This window comes from Xenopus laevis, chromosome 8L, assembly GCF_017654675.1.
Source record: "Xenopus laevis strain J_2021 chromosome 8L, Xenopus_laevis_v10.1, whole genome shotgun sequence".
Lineage (NCBI taxonomy): Eukaryota > Metazoa > Chordata > Amphibia > Anura > Pipidae > Xenopus > Xenopus laevis.
Genome location: NC_054385.1, coordinates 12,253,446 through 12,272,695, shown reverse-complemented (window position 1 = coordinate 12,272,695; position 19,250 = coordinate 12,253,446). Strand labels below are relative to the sequence as shown.

At 41.9% G+C, this 19,250-nt stretch overlaps 1 protein-coding gene across 3 annotated transcripts in view; it reads left to right on the top strand.

Annotated features, from left to right (window-relative positions):
- The window catches only part of stxbp1.L (syntaxin binding protein 1 L homeolog), a 35,295-nt gene extending 18,743 nt beyond the window's left edge, over positions 1 to 16,552 (top strand). The window contains exons 9-20 of one of the 3 annotated variants that reach the window (XM_041571852.1): positions 179 to 309; positions 1,335 to 1,442; positions 1,570 to 1,633; positions 1,733 to 1,798; positions 2,915 to 2,995; positions 3,445 to 3,583; positions 4,134 to 4,243; positions 5,052 to 5,153; positions 5,265 to 5,350; positions 5,580 to 5,734; positions 9,447 to 9,582; positions 13,419 to 16,552. In XM_041571852.1, the coding sequence (XP_041427786.1) occupies positions 179 to 309; positions 1,335 to 1,442; positions 1,570 to 1,633; positions 1,733 to 1,798; positions 2,915 to 2,995; positions 3,445 to 3,583; positions 4,134 to 4,243; positions 5,052 to 5,153; positions 5,265 to 5,350; positions 5,580 to 5,734; positions 9,447 to 9,556 (1,152 nt within the window). In that variant the 3' untranslated portion in view covers positions 9,557 to 9,582; positions 13,419 to 16,552. 3 annotated transcript variants of the gene reach the window in all.
- The last annotated feature ends 2,698 nt before the right edge of the window (positions 16,553 to 19,250 follow it).

Here is a 19,250-nt window from a genome sequence, read left to right as displayed (position 1 = left end):
GTCTCTGTGTTTGCTCCTTTTTTATGGATAGGACTGATGATTACCAATTCCATGCCTGCTGGGGTAGAGCAGTGTTATCTGACCAATTGCACTGCACCCTAAAACACTTGGAAATAAACAGGCATTTTGGTGCAGAATACAGACAGTTATTTGTACTTACCCTTGTTTCTTCACGCAGGGTCCAGACAAGGCTCGTTCCCAGCTCATCATCTTGGATCGGGGTTTTGATCCAGCATCGCCCATTCTGCATGAACTCACCTTCCAGGCCATGAGCCTCGACCTGCTCCCTGTGGAAAATGACGTATACAAGTAATTGAGGCCTTAATATGCTGAAACAATGTTATCCCGTCTGCTGTTTGGATCATCCGTGAAACCTACGAATGGTCTTCTAACTGTTCCCAAAGAAATGTTTGCGTGGGAATTTTAAATCCTTTGTGTTAAAGGGGAACAATTTATATAAGCCTTGGCATACTGAAATAAGAAACTTTCTAAACACAATCATTTAAATATTCTGCATTGTTTCTGAAATAATCAAATTTATATTCACTATCCCTCTCTCAGCATCTGTTTCTCTTCATTCTGTCTTCATGCAGCAGTTGGCTGTCAGATATCCATTGACGGTTAGATCCAATATATCTTTGAGGGTGGCTTCTTTTGGCTAGAAGATGTATTAGAACTTACCCTTGTCAGGAGCGCCCAATGGCACTCCCGTCTCCGGCGGCATCATCTTCAAAATGGTGGCACCCACATGGGCCAGCGCCCTGATGCCGGCGCCCTGACGTCACTCGCCTGGCACAAATGTAGAAAATAAAAGGACTTCCAGGTCACGGGTTCGATGCCCGATTATAGGAATCTCTGAATCGTGTTCCTGAGGTTCCTAAATTCCTGAATTGGTGTTTGCTGGCTTCCTGACCCTCTGCTTGACCCTGATTCGTGCTGCCTGCCTTACTGAACTCTTGCCTGAACTTGACTACGCTTACGCCTAACCCCTTTTAGATTCCATGAACTTGGACTTTAATCCCTAAGCTTCCTTCTTGGTCCGGACTTCTCCCGCTGGGAGTCGATAGGCCCCCTGACACCCCTATAAGATATATTGGATGTAACTGTCAATGAATATCTGACACCCAACTGCCGCATGAAGACAGAATGAGGAGAAACAGATGCTGAGAAAGGGAGAGTGAATATAAACTTGATTATTTCAGAAACGATGCAGAATATTTCATTGATTGTATTTACAAAGTTTCTCGGGACTATATATTAAATGTTTCATTCTCGGGATAGTTCCCCTTTAATGTTGTCCACGTTCAGACCCTGAAATAGCTCTCTTGTCTTAGATATGAGACCAGCGGTATCGGGGATCAGCGAATGAAGGAAGTCCTGCTGGATGAAGATGACGATCTATGGGTCACCTTGCGTCACAAGCACATTGCTGAAGTTTCACAGTACGTACAATACCAGTAATAACCTTGGTGTGAGGGTTTCCCTCTGTTGCGTTGTCCTTGTGTCACAAAGGAGAGAAAAGGAAAGTTCATATACTCTGTGATTAACTCGTTCTGCACTCCTTATTAGGGAAGTGACCCGCTCCCTGAAGGATTTCTCAGCTAGCAAAAGAATGAATACGGGAGACAAGGTGGTAAGTCTCATTCAGTAGAAGTATTCTGGTGCTTCGCAGGCTACAAGGTGTCGTTACAATCACAAACCTGAAACCACAATCATTCTTCTCATTTCTTAGACTACCATGAGAGATCTTTCCCAGATGCTAAAGAAAATGCCTCAGTATCAGAAGGAGCTGAGCAAGGTAAGAGGAATAGGGGAGATCGCCTACTGTTATACGTCGCAATTCAGTATTACACTGCACTCGCTGCACTTTACTATTTACTATTTTTGAATTCTGAACTCCTATATATATTGTATATACAGAACAGGTATGTGACATGTTATCCAGAATGCTCTTGACCTGGGGATTTCCAGATAACGGATCTTTCTGTAATTTCGATCTTTATTCCTTAAATCTACTAGAAAATCATGTAAACATTAAATAAACCCAATAGGCAGGATTAGTTATATCTTAGTTGGGATCAAGTACAAGCTACTGTTTTATTATTACAGAGAAATAATTTTTAAAAAATCTGTATTATTTGGATAAATATAATGGAGTCTATAGCAGACGGCCTTTCCGTAATTCTGAGCTTTCTGGATAACGGGTTTCCGGACAACGGGTTCCATACCTGTTTTGTAAAAATCAAGGCGTGTCTTACTGCACTATGCTGCACAAGAAATTCCTATGTACGTCTAGTACAAATGACAATAAATAACGACTTGACTTGACTTGAGCCCCTACCACCACTGTACAAAACTCTGTATTACAGCTGAGTAATTTTCATACGTCCAGAATTCTATCATCACATGACTTTAAGGGTTCTGGTTCACTTTGGCTGAACGCTAAGAATTGCTTGAATCCAAATCCTGCACAAATGGATGGAATTTAGCCAACTCCTGAACCAAATTGTTGGATTTGGTGCATCCCAAGTATTTATTAAATGATTAATGCAGCTTTCGCATGCAATATTCAATGCCTAGTACAAACGTCTGCCAGGTGATTGCAATGTAATTGTGTGTAGTGGTTGCTTTGGCCACAGTAATGCTGAATTTTTGGGTTAAAAATGCATACTGTAGGTTAAAGCCTCAAAAAACAGCCACATGTGCCATTACCATAAGAAAATAGACCTTGTGGGACTTTATGTAGATTAAAAATGGCTCTGGGATAAAACAAACTGATTTCAGGCCATTGGATAATTTTCAGGGGCGGCTGTGCTAGAATCCTAGAAAATAAAGCAGAAAGGGGTGCGAATAGTGGCCAAAGCTTTTTCAGATAAATGAGTCATTTATTTATTTATCTCAAATCTATTTTCAGTACTCTACACATCTGCATCTGGCTGAGGACTGCATGAAGCATTATCAGGGGACCGTGGATAAACTGTGTCGTGTAGAACAGGTGAGATTCTCAAGGCCAGTGCTTCCCAAACGATGGAATTGGGCCCCCCCTAGGCCGCATTGAACATATAGGAACCCAAAGGCCGGAGCCTAAGGTGGAAGCTTTAGTGGGGGCAGCCCTCAGGTGCCTATATGGTAACTAAAAGAAATGTGCAAAATATATATATTCCCAGCTCTCCACCAAATACAGGGGTTGGTACCCGGGTCTTCCAAGATCAGTGCATGTGCAGAACACTAAGGGAAGGGACAGGCTGAAGATGATGCCTAGGATACACCAAGCCTAAATACAACCCTGCCCCTAACCCTTCTGCATAACAATGGGACAGCTAGTGGCCTGTTCTCCCTTATATCTTGAGTATTTACTTCTCTATTCTGGTCAGTAAAAATAAAATCGCTACTCTGTTGTTCAGGGAACAGTAAACCCAAATATTTCCTGTTATTTCTTTTCAGGATCTGGCTATGGGCACAGACGCAGAGGGAGAAAAGATTAAGGATCCCATGAGGGCCATTGTACCGATCCTACTTGATGGGAACGTCAGCACCTACGATAAGATCCGCATCATTCTCCTGTATATATTTCTCAAGAATGGTAAGGAGTAGAGATGGGGAACGTGGGACTGACAACAGGAAAAGCCGTATGATAATACAGGTATGGGATCCGTATGGCGGAAACCAGTTATCCAGAAAGCTCTGAATTATGGAAAGGCCGTCTCCCATAGACTCCACTTTATCCAAATAATCCAATTTTTTAAAAAATGATTTCCTTTTTCTCTGTAATAATAAAACAGTATCATGTACTTGAACCAAACTAAAAATGTAATTAATCCTTATTGGAAGCAAAACCCGCTATTGGGATTATTTAATGTTGACATGATTTTCTAGTAGACTTAAGGTATGAAGATCCAAATTACAGAAAGATCCATTATCTGGAACACCCCAGGTCCCGGGCATTCTGGATAATGGGTTCCATACATGTAGTAAAAAGGAGTGAAAGAAAAGGGAGATTATCATTGTTGTGTGAATGGAATCTATCAAACATATATGAAGTGATAGGATCAAGAGATGTTACTTTGCTCTTTACATCCAAAAAGCTAATGAATGTATATGAATGACAGAGACTGAACAGGTTTCTATTTCAGGAATCACTGATGAGAATCTCAATAAACTGATCCAACATGCTCAGATTCCTCCTGAGGACAGCGAGATTATCACCAACATGGCCCATTTAGGTGTCCCGATCATAACTGATGTAAGCATCTCTTGTTGGTTGTCATGACATGAAGTCGGAAGTGGCCAACTAATCTCAATAGGCGTATGTTCATCTTGGGGAATATGATTGGCTGCTAGTCATTCGCGTTTCAATACCTGTTATATCAACATCTTGAGTTGATATGATTTGGCAAGAAAAGAAACCCAAACTAGGCACACATCTGCCCACTTGGTCAAACCGAGAGAGCTTTGTGTGTATAACCACATCTGTAGTTCCTAAGATTCTAGGCCTAGGGACATAAAAGGTTACGTATATTAATACTTTTAGTAGAATATTGAGTCAGGGGTCGTTGGATTACCGAATCAAGAAGGTAGCCCCCCATAACTCATATTGAGTTAAAGAAGGCTTTATTGTTTGTGCCTTCTTGTTTGTGAACCTTTTGAACCCGTGAGCAACATTCAGAAAGCATTCTGGAGCAGCACTAGCATGAAAAATGTTCTTGGGCTGTGATTGGCTATTTGGTAGCCCCATGTGGATTGTCAACCTACAATGAGACTCTGTTTGGCAGTACACCTGGTTTTTATACAACCAAAACTTGCCTCCAAGCCTAGAATTAAAAAATAAGCTCATGCTTTGAGGCTACTGGGAGCAACATCCAAGGGGTTGGAGAGCAACATGTTGCTCAGGAGTTATTGGTTGGGGATCACTGATTTAGGGGTACTGAAAGCTATATCATCTAATAATTGAGAGAGAGTCTTTTCTTTAAATAGATTCTAATGGATTCCGTGAACTTTTCTGGATTGCCTTTGTTCAACTGTCATAACTATCCATCTTCTTTTCTGTTTAGTCCTCACTGCGCCGCAGAAGCAAACCAGATCGCAAGGAGAGAATCAGCGAGCAGACCTATCAGTTGTCTAGATGGACCCCCGTTGTCAAAGACATCATGGAAGTAAGACGGCACAACTGCTTGAATAATACCCAGTAGCACAGGCTCAACTTCTTTATTCCTTTGCACCCCTTGCCCCTGTAACTCATCCCTGATCTTCTGCACCCTTTTTAGGACACCATTGATGACAAGCTGGATACAAAACACTATCCGTACATCTCTACGCGCTCCTCCGCTTCGTTCAGTACCACAGCAGTGAGGTTAGTTCTGTATAGCACTGGAAACCTACAAGTGTACACTCACTAGGCCTCGTTTGCAAAGCCAACGGCAGTGTGCAAAGTGCAAAACAAAGCCAAACTAGACTCTTTTTTGCCTGCATTGTTCAGTTGTGTGCAAAAAGCCACAGGCCTTTGTGCTGTGTTTGGGAGTACAGAGACCTGCAGCATGGCCCTTGGATCTAGCACTGACTATGTCTCATTGTATCCTTAGCGCTCGTTACGGACACTGGCACAAGAACAAGGCTCCAGGAGAGTACCGAGCAGGCCCGCGCCTGATCATCTTTATTTTGGGAGGAGTGTCTCTCAGCGAGATGCGCTGTGCCTATGAGGTGTCCCAGGCTAACGGCAAGTGGGAGGTCCTGATAGGTAAGTGCCAGTGATCCACCACCCTCACCCCATGATGATGCAAAGCCAAATGTTCTAAGTTAATGGCGAGCCCGTAAACTGCGTGTGATTCGCTACGTATGTGTGTCTGCAGGGGTCACTGTGCTTCTTATATTCATCTTTCTGCAAAATATTTCTGTAACGTGTGCAATTATCTTTGCTTGCACTGGTGGAAGTCTGCGTGTGCGTGTTTTGTGTAATACAACTTTTCCTTTCTTGACTCACAGTTATAATTTAGGGCTGTACAGCAGGGTCTCAAGCATACCGACACATTATAATCTAATTCCGTGAAACAGGATCACAAGCCCAATTAGGTGCTAAGTCTGTGCAATAGCCTCACGAGTACACCAGCACAATTAGGATGGATTTTGCAGCAGGATCACATGCACATTTGCAGAAATATCACCTAATTCCATGCAACAGGATCAAAAGCCCACCAACCCAATTATTACCTTACAAGCACACTGACACATTATATAAACCATCACCAAATTCTGGCACAATGATCACAGTGAGACTCCTCATCAAATTCAGTAAAACTGGATAATACCCTGACTGTCATTATTGCTGAACACTAGCCAACAGCTAGTGGAGAAATGGAGTAACTTATGCCAAACAGCATTCCCTATATTTTCTTTTTGGCCAGGATTGCAAAGTTGGATTCATTGGGGGTTGCCCCCATGTGAAAAAGAAACTCTGGCCCTGGGATTTTTCAAAGGGAACATCACCATCATACTTCTAATTCCAGTGATCCTTTAGACATGGGCTGTTTTCTGATTTTTATATATATAGTGCATGCACAAACCCAGCCTATGCAAGGGACGGTGGGACCCCTGGGAATTAGAAATAAGCTGGCAGGGCACTTCCCTTAAAAAGATCCAAAGCTGGGGAAAAAATGTAGTGATTAAATTCACTGGGTGGTAGTCTTGGTACAGTGGTTATTATATAGTTCTTTATCCAGAGCTCCTTAAAGGGGACCTGTTACCCAGACATAAAAAGCTGTATAAAAAAGCCCTTTTCAAATTAAACATGAAACCCAAATCCTTTTTTCGATTGAAACATCCATACCTGTTATAAACTTACTTAAAAATCTCAGCTGTCACATGTTGCTTGCCCCATACAGGTGGGCCCGTCACTTTCACTTTCGATTCTGCACTTCCATATATGTCACTGCCCTCCTCACATTCCCCCTCCCTCCCTCCCCACCAGGGCTGGAACTAGGGGTAGGCAGAAGAGGCACCTGCCTAGGGCGCAATGATAAGGGGGCGCCTGGCAGGTACCTATTAAATGTCTTCTGCCTACCCCTATTCCTTGTTCGCTACACCTTTGTAGTTTTCCCCTCCTCTATTCTATCACTCCCACTCCCTCTCCGTTAACCTCTGTCCCCTTTGCTACTGCACAGCACATGCGTGCAGTCACGTTGGGGCGCGCATGCACAAGGAGTAGCAAGGCGCCTGGTTGGCTTGGCCCGGCCCTTAGATGGTGGGGATGGGCTTCAGGTTCCCTATTCTGATGCATAAACAAGATTTTGACACTGCAAAACCTCCCTTTATAACAGTGTCCACAAAATGGCGCCTGCATGCTTGATGTGATTGTGAATTCCAATGCTTACAGAGACAACATTGAAATGATTTATATAGTGTAAATGAAGTTTATTTTGCCTGACTAACATCATAAAATAGGATTTGGAATTATTTTTTAGGGTGACAGGTCCCCTTTAACTCTTTATGCACTAGAGGTGCAGTGGGTTAAAATCATTTCTGTTTTTCATTCCTTATTTATCATCATTTAGTGTAATAACATTAATTATGAATAATTAAAACAAAGCAACTTATTCGTTATGATGAGTTACCGTGTAAGGAAAACCTTTGCCCATGTTTAGGCACAGCCTGATTCAGTAGGAAAAACATTGCCAACACAAGCGTCAGTCACTGAACAAAGCATGAATGGAGTAGTATTAAAGGCGGAGGTATTGAGTGGTATAAAACTTGAGCAAGAGCTGTGGAAATGTGTTATATGTGTGAGGGTACAGTTATTTGGTGGCACTGGTGAAGAACAATGGGCAATGACCTGGTAAAAAACAGATTAAGGAATTGACCCGTGCGATGAAGACTTCTGTACGAGGATGAGTTCTGTTAAGAACCTCAAGGAAAAAGAATGTTAAAAACCAGCTTAGTGGGGCATGTGAGAACATCTTAAAAGGAAGACTGACAAGAAGAATGGAATTCCCTTCTTTTTCAAGAGAAGAATAATAAATGTTAAAGAGCAAATGGCCTAAAGTTCAAGTACAAGAAGGTGTCAGGAGGTTGAACAAGAAGAAACACATCTTTATGTACATGTGTGCTTATGGCTGTCAGTAACATTATGTGCGTGTCTGCTTGTGTGATAACAGACTGTGCCTGTCTCTTTGTTATGTCTCTGCCCTGTCTTTTTAGATCCAGTCTGCCTCTTTGCTGGCCATCTGGTCTAAACTGTCTGCCTGTCTCTCACAGACCTATCTTGCCTCCTAACTTGGCTGCATCAGTCCTTTAAAACTGACTGTTGTTTCTTATTGTGTGCCCTAATTTTTATCTCCATCTACTTAGTGATTCTGATTCTCTGTTAGACTTGTTCTCAAACCCAACCTCAGGACCTACCAACAGTTGCATTGTTTCTGGGCTGTCACATGGATCAATCACCATCATAAACTTACCGGCCGATCATTGTCTACCGATTGAGTCACTTTTTGTCTTTGATTCATTTGAGCTACTGATTACTTGGCTTACTTGTGGTGCTGATTGGACCATCTGTGTGGTCCATTGGCCCAGCTGAAGTGGGTGGACTGCCAGTGCCAGATACATTCAGTTGTTTCATGAAGGGGTTGGGTATTGATCTGAGGACTGGACCATTTGCCATTTCAGAGCACAAAGGATTGTTTTCATGTCCTTTAGATATATTTTAGATGATCAACTAGAACTTAAGCGGGATTTGGTTTTTAAGAGAAAGTGAATATTGAAGGGACCGTGTTTTTCCCCCCCAATCTTATTACACTACTGCGTAATAATGCTAATAGGTGTCTAGTGCAGTGTTGATGGTTCCTGAGGATGGGTCTGAGACCCCAACTTATCTCATACTTGCTTTAGCACAATTCTTATACCTCCTATCTATACTGATCTCCACCTCTGTTTCAGTTTTCTGCCTTAACCATTATATTAATCTTCTCTTGTTTCCTAAAGCAATACTGGCCGCCTGATGTCCTAGGGATGGCATTTGTTTTGCTGGAACCACTGATTTTCCAGAGCAGCAGAAAATACAGCACAAATACCTCATTGAGCATTGGATATTCTCCTCTGGTGCTTATTATGCAACAAGGCTGTATGTTTTTCATGCTGCTCTATCTCTGAGAACACAGTGATTCCAGTAAACATCGGTTCCATCCACAGGACAGGGGGGGCAGTACAGCATCAAATAGAATTTTCAAAGATAGCCTTCTTTACCTTCTATCTCAAAACCATTTTTCAGCAAGCTGGTCACCTTTTGCTTTCTCTGTGTGTTTTATGTTCTGTTAAGACTATCTCTAATCTAGTCCTCCTCTGTAAGCCTTGTTGTGTGTGGTTTTTGTCCTGGTCCTGTGTTTGTCCTGCCGCCTCTCCTCATTCCCTCTGCCCTTCTGTCTGTGTTAGGCCTTTGTCAGCCCCGCTCTCTTCTCTCACAGGTTCCACTCACATTTTAACACCCACCAAATTTCTTGAAGACCTCAGACACCCAGACTTCAGAGACAGCAGTCGGGTGTCCTTCGAAGACCCGGCTCCCATCATGGAGTGAGGTCTAAAGAGCTGGGACAAACAAAAGTAAAGAGAGACTTTAACAAATTCCCCCAACACACTCCCCATGGATGTATCTGCCCCACTCACACTCAGCTCGGACATCACCAGTTTATTTCTCTTGTTGTTTTGCATGGATGCACAGAATCCAGGATGCGTCTTGGGAATTGGCCTTTTTCAGAAGGATTCAGCTTAATCCAATTTCCTGGCCGAATCCGAATCCTTAAAATCGCCTGACTTTTTGTCACACAAACAAGGATGTGAAAAAATCCTGCTTCCAGCACCTAATTTACATATGCAAATGAGGGTTCAGATTCGGTACGAGATTCGGACGTATTCCAAAAAAGTGGATTCGGTGCATCCCTATTGTTTTGATTAGAAAATGCTTGCTGGGTTTTTCGTGTTTGAACAATCATTTGATAAATATCTGAAAATGTGTCCTATCCCCTTTATATTCTTCTCATACAGACTCTTCCAAATCTCATTGACATTACTTGCCATTTTTCACCTTACTTTTATTTGACAACTCTATAACTTCTCTTAACCAACTACTCAGTTCATTCCTTATTTATCATCCATTTCTTCTTTCTACATGTCCATCTGTCTTATTCTCTTCAATAACTGGGCCCTCAGGCATGGTAGTAATTTGGGCCACCATTGTTCAAGTGCTACTGTAGTGTCTTTCCTACAGACACCTACAAAACTGTCTTTAGGGCGTCCAGATAAGATGTTTACCCAGGATCCTGTGCATAGTGTAGGTAGTCCAGATGTAGGATGGAGTTGGCAGATGATTTCTTTTTCAAACATTGATTGAAAACTAATATGTTCAATATAAAAGATCTTGACTTTGGATGCTTTAAGCAACTGATTTCTTTTTAATTGAACCAAGCAAGGTTTAGGGTGACCACAAGAAGGTTCTGCTAAAGGGATACTGTCATGGGAAAACATGTTTTTTTCCAAAACACACATCAGTTAAAAGTGCTGCTCCAGTAGAATTCTGCACTGAAATCCATTTCTCAAAAGAGCAAACAGATTTTTTTATATTCAATTTTGAAATCTGACATGGGGCTAGACATTTTGTCAATTTCCCAGTTGCCCCCAGTCATCTAGTATTCTAGAACTTCAGTTCTACGACCAAAGCTTTACAAGGTAAAGCAAGAACATGGATGAAATATTGCCCGGAAGGTTAATTTTAGTTTACGATATGCAGGTATTTTTAATGTCTGCATGAAATATTGATCTACAAAGCTGGTGCCTAATGCTTTCCTCTAAAATCTAGAACTTGAAAGCAGTTTATTATTTAACTTATTTAACTTGTAGCAAAATACTATACTTTTTTGAAATGTTGTTAACTCTGGAACCCAAATTGCTCTTTTTACCATGTATGTTTCTTTCTCGGTTTTCACCTCCAACCTTTGTTTCATATACTCATGTCCTCTTCCCCCTTGGGACCAACATTTTCAAACATTTTGCTCTGCAAGTGGTTCACCTACCAGACACACAACAAACTTGGTAGGACAATTTCTGAAGGGAGGTTGGCCCACCTCCCTCACCATTGCCACTGGTTGCATGAAGTCATGAATCCACCAATATTGCTCGCTCTGACCACACGGTCTTGGTGAATGGGTTACACTACAGTAACCAAATTGGATAAGTATATGATTATGCCTGGGACCAAACCATGGATTTAAAACAGCTGAGTGACACCTTTTTATCAGGCAAAAATTAATTATTGCTGCTCTCTTTTCTATTAGGTCCATTTAGTACATGGTCTCTCAGTTAAAACATACTTTGTATACTGATTCCCTAGCCCTAGGGCATCTTCAACTATACTAATCAAGTACTATTTCATTCTTTTAAAAAGGCGTCAATCATCTTGTTTTAACAGCATGTCTGGGAAATCACTCATTTTGTCCGGTCCTCCGAAGGAGTGGACTGTGGGTTAACCCCTCCTGTTTCCACCGAATCAACAAGGAAGGGGTTAACTCATACCCATGTGCACCTCACTTTTTTAATTTCTCTCTCGCTCACGGGATCCGTGCACGTTATGGATTCCTCTTCAGCAAGCATTGAACCGAGGGAGAGGGTGGCTTTTGGAGGGGTGGTGGTGCTATAATGGGTGGTTGAGGGTGGGACAGTAATTCAAAAACATTATGTGTGGGGATAATTTAATGCGTTCATCTAAATGTAATAAAGGTTCTGCTCACATAATGAATAAGTGAATTCATGCCTGCGGCTTGACAGCAGTAATGTCAAATAATGTAGTGTAATTCTCTGTTTTCTACTTGTGAAATGATCTTGCTTTGTCCGCTTTCGGAAAGTTTGACAAACCATAATGTGTAGAAGAAAACAACAAGCACGGGACAGCATTGTCTTGGTTTTTGCATAAAAATAGCCGCAATTAAAGCCAATGTAAGATTGATAAAGCAAAGCTTCGCATCAGGCAAATCTTAGAAACAGAAAATGACACTGCACTATTTTAAAAATGATTTAAACCCAGAAATACTGGGTTTTTTTGTTTGTTTTTTGCATAATGAAAGAAAATGAACAGTTTTTTAATGCTTTTAAAGTTATTTGTACATGTAATTGCTATTGAAAGCAGTAACTTCTCTGCTGTTCTCAGCCCTACCACTTCCCATTGGTGATCAGTGCATGTGCCAATGACGAAGAAAGGATTTCACCCACCAAAAGCGTCCAGTGGTGGGTCGTGGGAAATGATTTCTTTATTTTTGGAGCATGCTTTTTCTGCTATATATGCACCCAAGCCCCAACCACCTAAAACTGGTGCCTGTACAGTAAATATGACCCTGGCACTATTGCAACAGTGCAGTAGAAGCTGACTGGTTAACAGATCTCTGTAGCAGCATGCAAGGCATTGTGGGAAATGGAATCCGGGCTGGATGAGAAGTGCTTTTAATTGCAATTGCATTTAATAACTGAATATATTATATATATATATATATATATATATATATATTATTTTTTTTATTTTTTATTTTTTACATTTTCTACCTCGGCTTTATGTTTATTTATTTATTTATTTATATATACAGGTATCAGACCTATTATCCAGAATGCTTGGGAATTCTGGATAATGGATCTTTCCATAATTTGGATCTTCATACCTTAAAGGTGAACTAAACCCGCCCCGCTGGCCCCCCTCCGTTGGCCCCCCTCCCTGCCTCCCCCCTGCACAGTCTTACCCCAAAATTCTGTCCCCTCTTGAAATAGTGACCGCACATGCAGAGGCTCTCGGGCACCATCTTCTTCTCTTCGTGTCTTCTTCCTCCCCTTTGGCAATTTCTGTCTCTTTCGGCAGTCACGAACGTGAAGATTGCTCCAAATGCGCATGCGCCATATGCCGCTCGCTTCACGAAAATTACCGTAGAGAACAAGATGGCGCTCGTGAGCCATCCACTGCTCTCACTCTGCTTGTGTGGTCACTATTTCAAGAGGGGACAGAATTTTGGGGTGAAACTGTGCAAAGGGGAGGCAGGGGGGGCAGTAGGGACTTAACATCGAGGGGGGTTTAGTTCTCCTTTAAGTCTACTAGAAAATCATATAAACATTAAATAAACCCAATAGGCTGGTTTTGTTTCCAATAAGGATTAATTATATCTTAGTTGGGCTCAAGTACAAGCTACTGTTTTATTATTACAAGAAAAAAAAATGGATTATTTGGATAAAATGGAGTCTATAGGAGACTTTCCTTAATTCCGAGCTTTCTGGATAACGGACAACATACCTGTATATATATTTTGCAGGGATGCATAATGCAGGGCGATATACAGTTTGTAAGTGGCACGAGGCAGCCATTTTGTACTTAACACGTGTCTCTTTCATCTTCCTTTGTCCTGTTTTAGGCTCCACCCACATTCTCACCCCTCAGAAACTCCTGGATTCTCTGAAGAGATTGAATAAAACAGATGATGAGAGCAGCAGTTAGATTCCTCTGTCTGCCCCTGTGGTAACCCACCCTGCCCCCACAGCTCCCCGTGACGACCAAACGGTCTCCATCTCCCTCCAGCAGGAAGTAAAAAGGCCCTTCCTTCAGCCCCTCCACTCGTCTACACGACAGCGCACTCGGCAGAGGCTTTTAACGTTATAGCATGGGTGTCGTTTTGGCCAATTTGTAATTCCCGGCAATTATTTAAAAGTTGCTTTGTGTACGCTCTTCTTCCCTGTTCCCTATTTGTCCTGGAGTTTGTGGTGAAAGTCTTTCAGCCTTGGTTTTTATTTGGCTGGTGTGGGCCACGGTGGCTTGCAACTTATTCTGTCGTTTGTATTATATTTTTAAAGTGTCCGTGTGGAGCAGGTGCCGCCTTCTCTCCTCACATTTGAACATTTCATGCAATGCATTCTGGGTTGTAGTGTGGCCTGTTATTTCCTTTATCCTTTATGCAATGCATTCTGGATTGTAGTGTGGCCTGTTTTTTCCTTTAACCTTTATGTGATGCATTCTGGGTTTTGGCATGGGTGGGTTTTCCCTTTCCATCTTTTTCCATGCAATGCATTCTGGGTTGTATCGTGGGCTAGTTATCCGCACACTGTGAATTCCTGTCAGATAATTGTTTCCAATTAAATCTAAATTATTTTAAGCACAACCTAAACAAAATATGGTGACTGTACCAGAAATCACCACCCTTAAAGGCATATTATGCCTCCAGAGGAACCTGAGGTAAATTAAATGTGGAGACTGTTCATCCACCTGTAAGGCCCAGACTGGCAGTTTGTGGATTCTGGCAAATGGCAGAGGAGCAGCTGAAAGATGTCATACACAGTCACTATTTAGTGGGCTGCTTGAGGGGTTGTTTGGGCCTCTCTGCCAAAGTCTATTAAATCCCAGTCTCACCAGTTGACAGGTAGGGTTGAAAAGCCAAAATCGACAGTTCAGCAGCCATTTTTCAGTCAGAATTTAGTCGGCACAGCCACATGGAGGGAAAAATATAAGCTGCTTGCCTGGTTTTATGATGTGGAAAAAATAAAGATGGATCGCACACGATTTATTTACAGAAAGGAAAAAACTGTTACAAAAAAATATTCGCCTATTTTTTTGTAATATTTTTCCTTTCTGTAAATAAATCGTTTTTTGTTTTCTTCAAATGAGCGATCCGACTTTATATTTTTATATACACTTTGGAGACGTTTGGGCAGCCTCCAGCACCTGGCATTGTGTGCGCGCTCTCTTACTTTAGATAGCGTTTAAATGTTTTTACCAGAAAATAATATTAGGTTCCCTGTACCCCTTTTAAGATGTAAAACGAAAGATTTCGATTGTGGAGCACAAAATAAATAAAGATGGTTGGAGACCAATTTTATGGAAAGACCTTACCCAGGGGGCTCCGCCAATGAGGTGTGTTGAGAAACTCGCCTCAGGCGGCAGCGCCCCCTGGTTGCTGGCGCTCTTGGTAACTAAGAGCCGAATTTCCATTTTTTCAACCCGGAAATTCTGCTCTTCTAGCGCAATTGCACTCTCCGCACTAGCAACGTGGACGCTAGTGATGTGCGAGTGCAGTGTCGGACTGGAACACCAGGGGCCCAATCTCACCCAAAAACCTTAGACATGGGGCCCACCAAAAACCTTAGACCAAGGGCCCAATCTCAGTACTATTATTCTTCCTTTCCTCACACAAACTCTTTATTCTCCCAGTCTCTTTTCTTTACATACTATAATCCATGATTGCATCTATTTAGCCTCTGTTCTCATAGAAATAGGGAATGACCTGAAATAGGCCAAATGTTTAGCAGCATGAGGGGCCACTGACACCTGGGCCAACCGGGACTTTTCCTGGTATCCCGGTGGGCCAGTCCGACACTGTGCAGGTAGGTTGGGTTCGGCTGACCCCGCACTTCCATTTGGGGGTGTCGAGCAGGTCCGAGTTGAGCACTTCTTCCTGCCCACCACCCGGAACTACCGACTTCTTCGGCTTAATTTTTTTTAGAGACGCACCTCCTGCCCCTTTTGTGCCGTTGTCAGTGGGGCAGGGTTGCACAGGCCTTAAAATGGAACTCGGGCGGGTTTAGGGTCGGGTGCAGGTCCTGAACATCACTAGTGGACGCCCCCGACCCCGCCCGACACTGAAAATGTGAGTGCCGTGGGGAGGGTGGGCGTCAGAATGAAGGCCATCTCGGGCGGCAAAATGGCCAGGATGGCCCCTGACCTTATCTCCTTTTGTTTTTTGGCGGGAGCAGAATATGCCTTTAATGATGCGCTGCATCCGGTATCTGTTCCCTTATGCAAATGTCCTCCCCTAATTTCCTACATTCCACACACACCTAAGAAATTTATCTTGTTAAGTGTTTTGGAAATGCTTGTTTCTGTGTTTGAATGACCCCCCCGTATAATCCCCACAACGCCCCCTCCCTACCTTAATACCACATCGCTGAGTCCAATTGAAATGAACGCTTGCATCTGTGTTGTGTGTAGCAACCTAGTTGTCCGAATTTGGCTCCTGTCTGATAAATATATATATAAATATATATACAGAGATATTTATGTTTGTAGGTCGGAGGGGTGAGGCTAAGGCTTCAGTTCATCCTCAATGTCCCCATTCAATGACAAGGGAATTTTATTTAATTTAAATATTTATGTGGTTTGATTAGAATATTGCAGTCCAAGATCAAAACCAAAAATAATTTTTGTGTAATAGAAAGAGGAGCTAGATTATACACTGGACTTACATTGGACTACTTCTTACATGTTGCTTACACCACTAACCAATCTTAATCAAATTTAGTAAATGTTTAGGACTATGAAATCAGTAGCCATGTTTAGTAAGTGGCACCACATTGCTATGTGTACGTTTGTCACCCATGGCAATCAGAATGTATATGCGGTAAAGAGTTCTTATGACAGTTGGATCGTATATATGGCCATCAGGCCAGTAGCCCCCTAAGCCTCACACCTCCATCCCCCAGTAAAACTTGTACTGTGATAGTCTGTCATATTTGCCTGCAAAAAAGAAATAAATAGACCAGAAAAAAGAATGATGGAAAATGTTTTGGTGTTAACTGACCATTTCTTTTGACATTTTTTTTTTGCTTTCCTCTGGATCAACTGGCAGTTAGGCAGGTCAAAAAAAAAGTTAAAAGGTTGAACTTGATGGACGTGTGTCTTTTTTCAACCTAATTTACTATGTTACATGGTACGGGACCTGTTATCCAGAATGCTCGGGAGTTTTAAGAAACTTTGGATTATTTCATTATAATGGAGTCTATGGAAAATGGGTATTCTGTAATTCGGAGCTTTCTGGATAACGGGTTTCCAGATAACGGATCCCATAACTATACTTGCCTAAAGCAGCAAGGGAAAAAAATATAGACTGTTGGCCATCAGTTAACTTGGTTCAGCTCTTCAAATGTTTGGTTCACCTGAACCTGGAATTTGTACCTCGACAGTTTAAAAGGAAAGTAAACCAACATCGTATTACTCTACAGCTGAAGTAAGTGATCTTACTGACCCTTTTAAAAATATGAGCTTATAAAATTACCCCGGCAAAGGAAAAAGGATAGGTAGATGAGGAATATACCTAGAGTGCAACAGGGGCTCCCACCGACCTCGGTGAACTTTTGTCTCCTATCAGTATTTATGTAAATATTATTTGATATTTCAATGCTGCTTTTTCAGGGTTAATTTAGATTCTGACCTAGTATTTTGAAATACTGGGGATCTGTATACATTGGGACTAGCCATGGCCACTGCATTCGGTTCAAGTGGCTTTATCATTTTGTTTATTTTGCCCCTTCAGACAACTGAAGATTGAGGCTTCATTTCACCTAGAGCCATTGTCTTGGTTTTAGTTACCTGAAGGGGACTAACATTGCATTTAGCTCTAGATTTTCAACTTAGGTGTTTATTCATCTGTCTCTTGTTTAAAGGAGAAGGAAAGTCATCTTGCACTTGGGGGTGAAAATGTTAGGCACCCCCAAGTAAATGTTTTTACTTACCTGAAACCCCGGGCACCGGCCCGGGGTTATACCAGTGAGCACCACGGAGTGATCCTCTTCTGGCTTCTTCTTTCTTCAAATTTCCCAGGGCAGATGCATGTGTAGTAGAAAGAAATTGCCGACATTTTAGTCAAAGTTCGGCTTTTCGCTCTACTGCGCATGTGAAGGAAGAGGAATACTCCATGGTGCTCACTGGTATAACCCCGGGCCGGTGCAGTTTTCTGCTGATAGAAGCACCGGCCCGGGGTTTCAGGTAACTAAATACAATCACTTGTGGGTGCCTAACATTTGGCACCACCAAGTGCAAGATGACTTTCCTTCTCCTTTAAGGGCCCCGGGCCTACAGTCCTGCATCAGATCAGGCATCAGTTCAGGTGGAAATCCCTGAACCCTTGGTCAGCCTGTGGTTAGCCTGTCTGGGTACCTGGGTAAAGTGCATGCTCCAATCTGGGACTTACCTATTGATGATTCCCTTTATGGAGTGAAGTCACTTCTAGTCCATTGTGGGATCACTTTTGCTTAATATGGTTCAGGATTAGTTTAACACTCTGCAGGTAGGGTTGTCAAGCAGGTCTAGGAAGGAAGGAAGTGAGTAGGAGAGTCTGGGTTGGGTTGAGGGTCAGCAGGTCTGGGTTAAGCACAGGCCTGCCCAACAGGAGTCACTCAGGATTTTATCCTAGCCTGTGTTAAAGCAGATCTGTTCTGCAAATTCAATCCCTGAATGCTCTTGGTGGCTTTATCAGTGGCTACTGTTGGGCAAAAGGGGGAGGATATGGAGCGAAGAATAGATGAGTGTATGTAAACAGAATAGTGGGTGAAGAGAGTAGGAAAAGTAGTTTGGAGAGTGGGCCTAATGGTAACAATCTTTGTAGCCAAATGCTTTGAGCACTTACATCACTGGACAAAGGTAAGAAATAACAGAAAGGACAACTTGTGAATGTTTAATAAAATAGCTTTATTGAATAAAAAATATATTTAAGATTGTACAAAATTAGAAATCGTGAAAAACACAAAGGAATGTTTTCAAGGACACAACGCTTGCGCACAGCATTCACAGCAGTGGCATAACTAGCTATCAGCAGGACCTCCATGCGCTCAGGTCCATTCCCTTCTGATCACAGGAGATAGGGGGGCCCCAAAAATGTATTTGCAGCAGGGGCCCGGGAAACTGAAGTTACACCATTGATTCACACTTTTAAAATTCGAATTTCTAGGATAATGAATACGTTTAAGATTAAAGATCTACAGGCTTGGGGCCTGCTCGTATTTAGCTGCCTTCGGACTTTAATCAATATATATATATATATATATATATATATATATATATATATATATAACACAAATTATACAGAGTATGTGTCATTAAACAGTATAAAACCAAACGCTTATCATTTATCGGGTTTGGGGAAATGTACACAGTTATCAAAAGAAAGAATGTAAATCACAGCACTAAAACAGATTTGAAGTCTAAAAATAAATTTAAAGGTTTAGTTAAAGGTTGAACTAAAACCTATGTTTATACATTTTATTGTGAATAGTGCATTAAGGTTTAGTTGCCCTTTAACAAAGTGCAATGTGGAGGAAGAATAAACGGAACGCAACTTTTTGGTCAGTGATATTGTTCTTTAGGCCTCACGCTGCTAAACACATCACAATCACGCAAACGCTTTAATAAATAAAACATGAAATAGTCGATTTGTACCAAAATGGGATACAAAAATATCTATGGTAGAAAACGGCAGATTTAC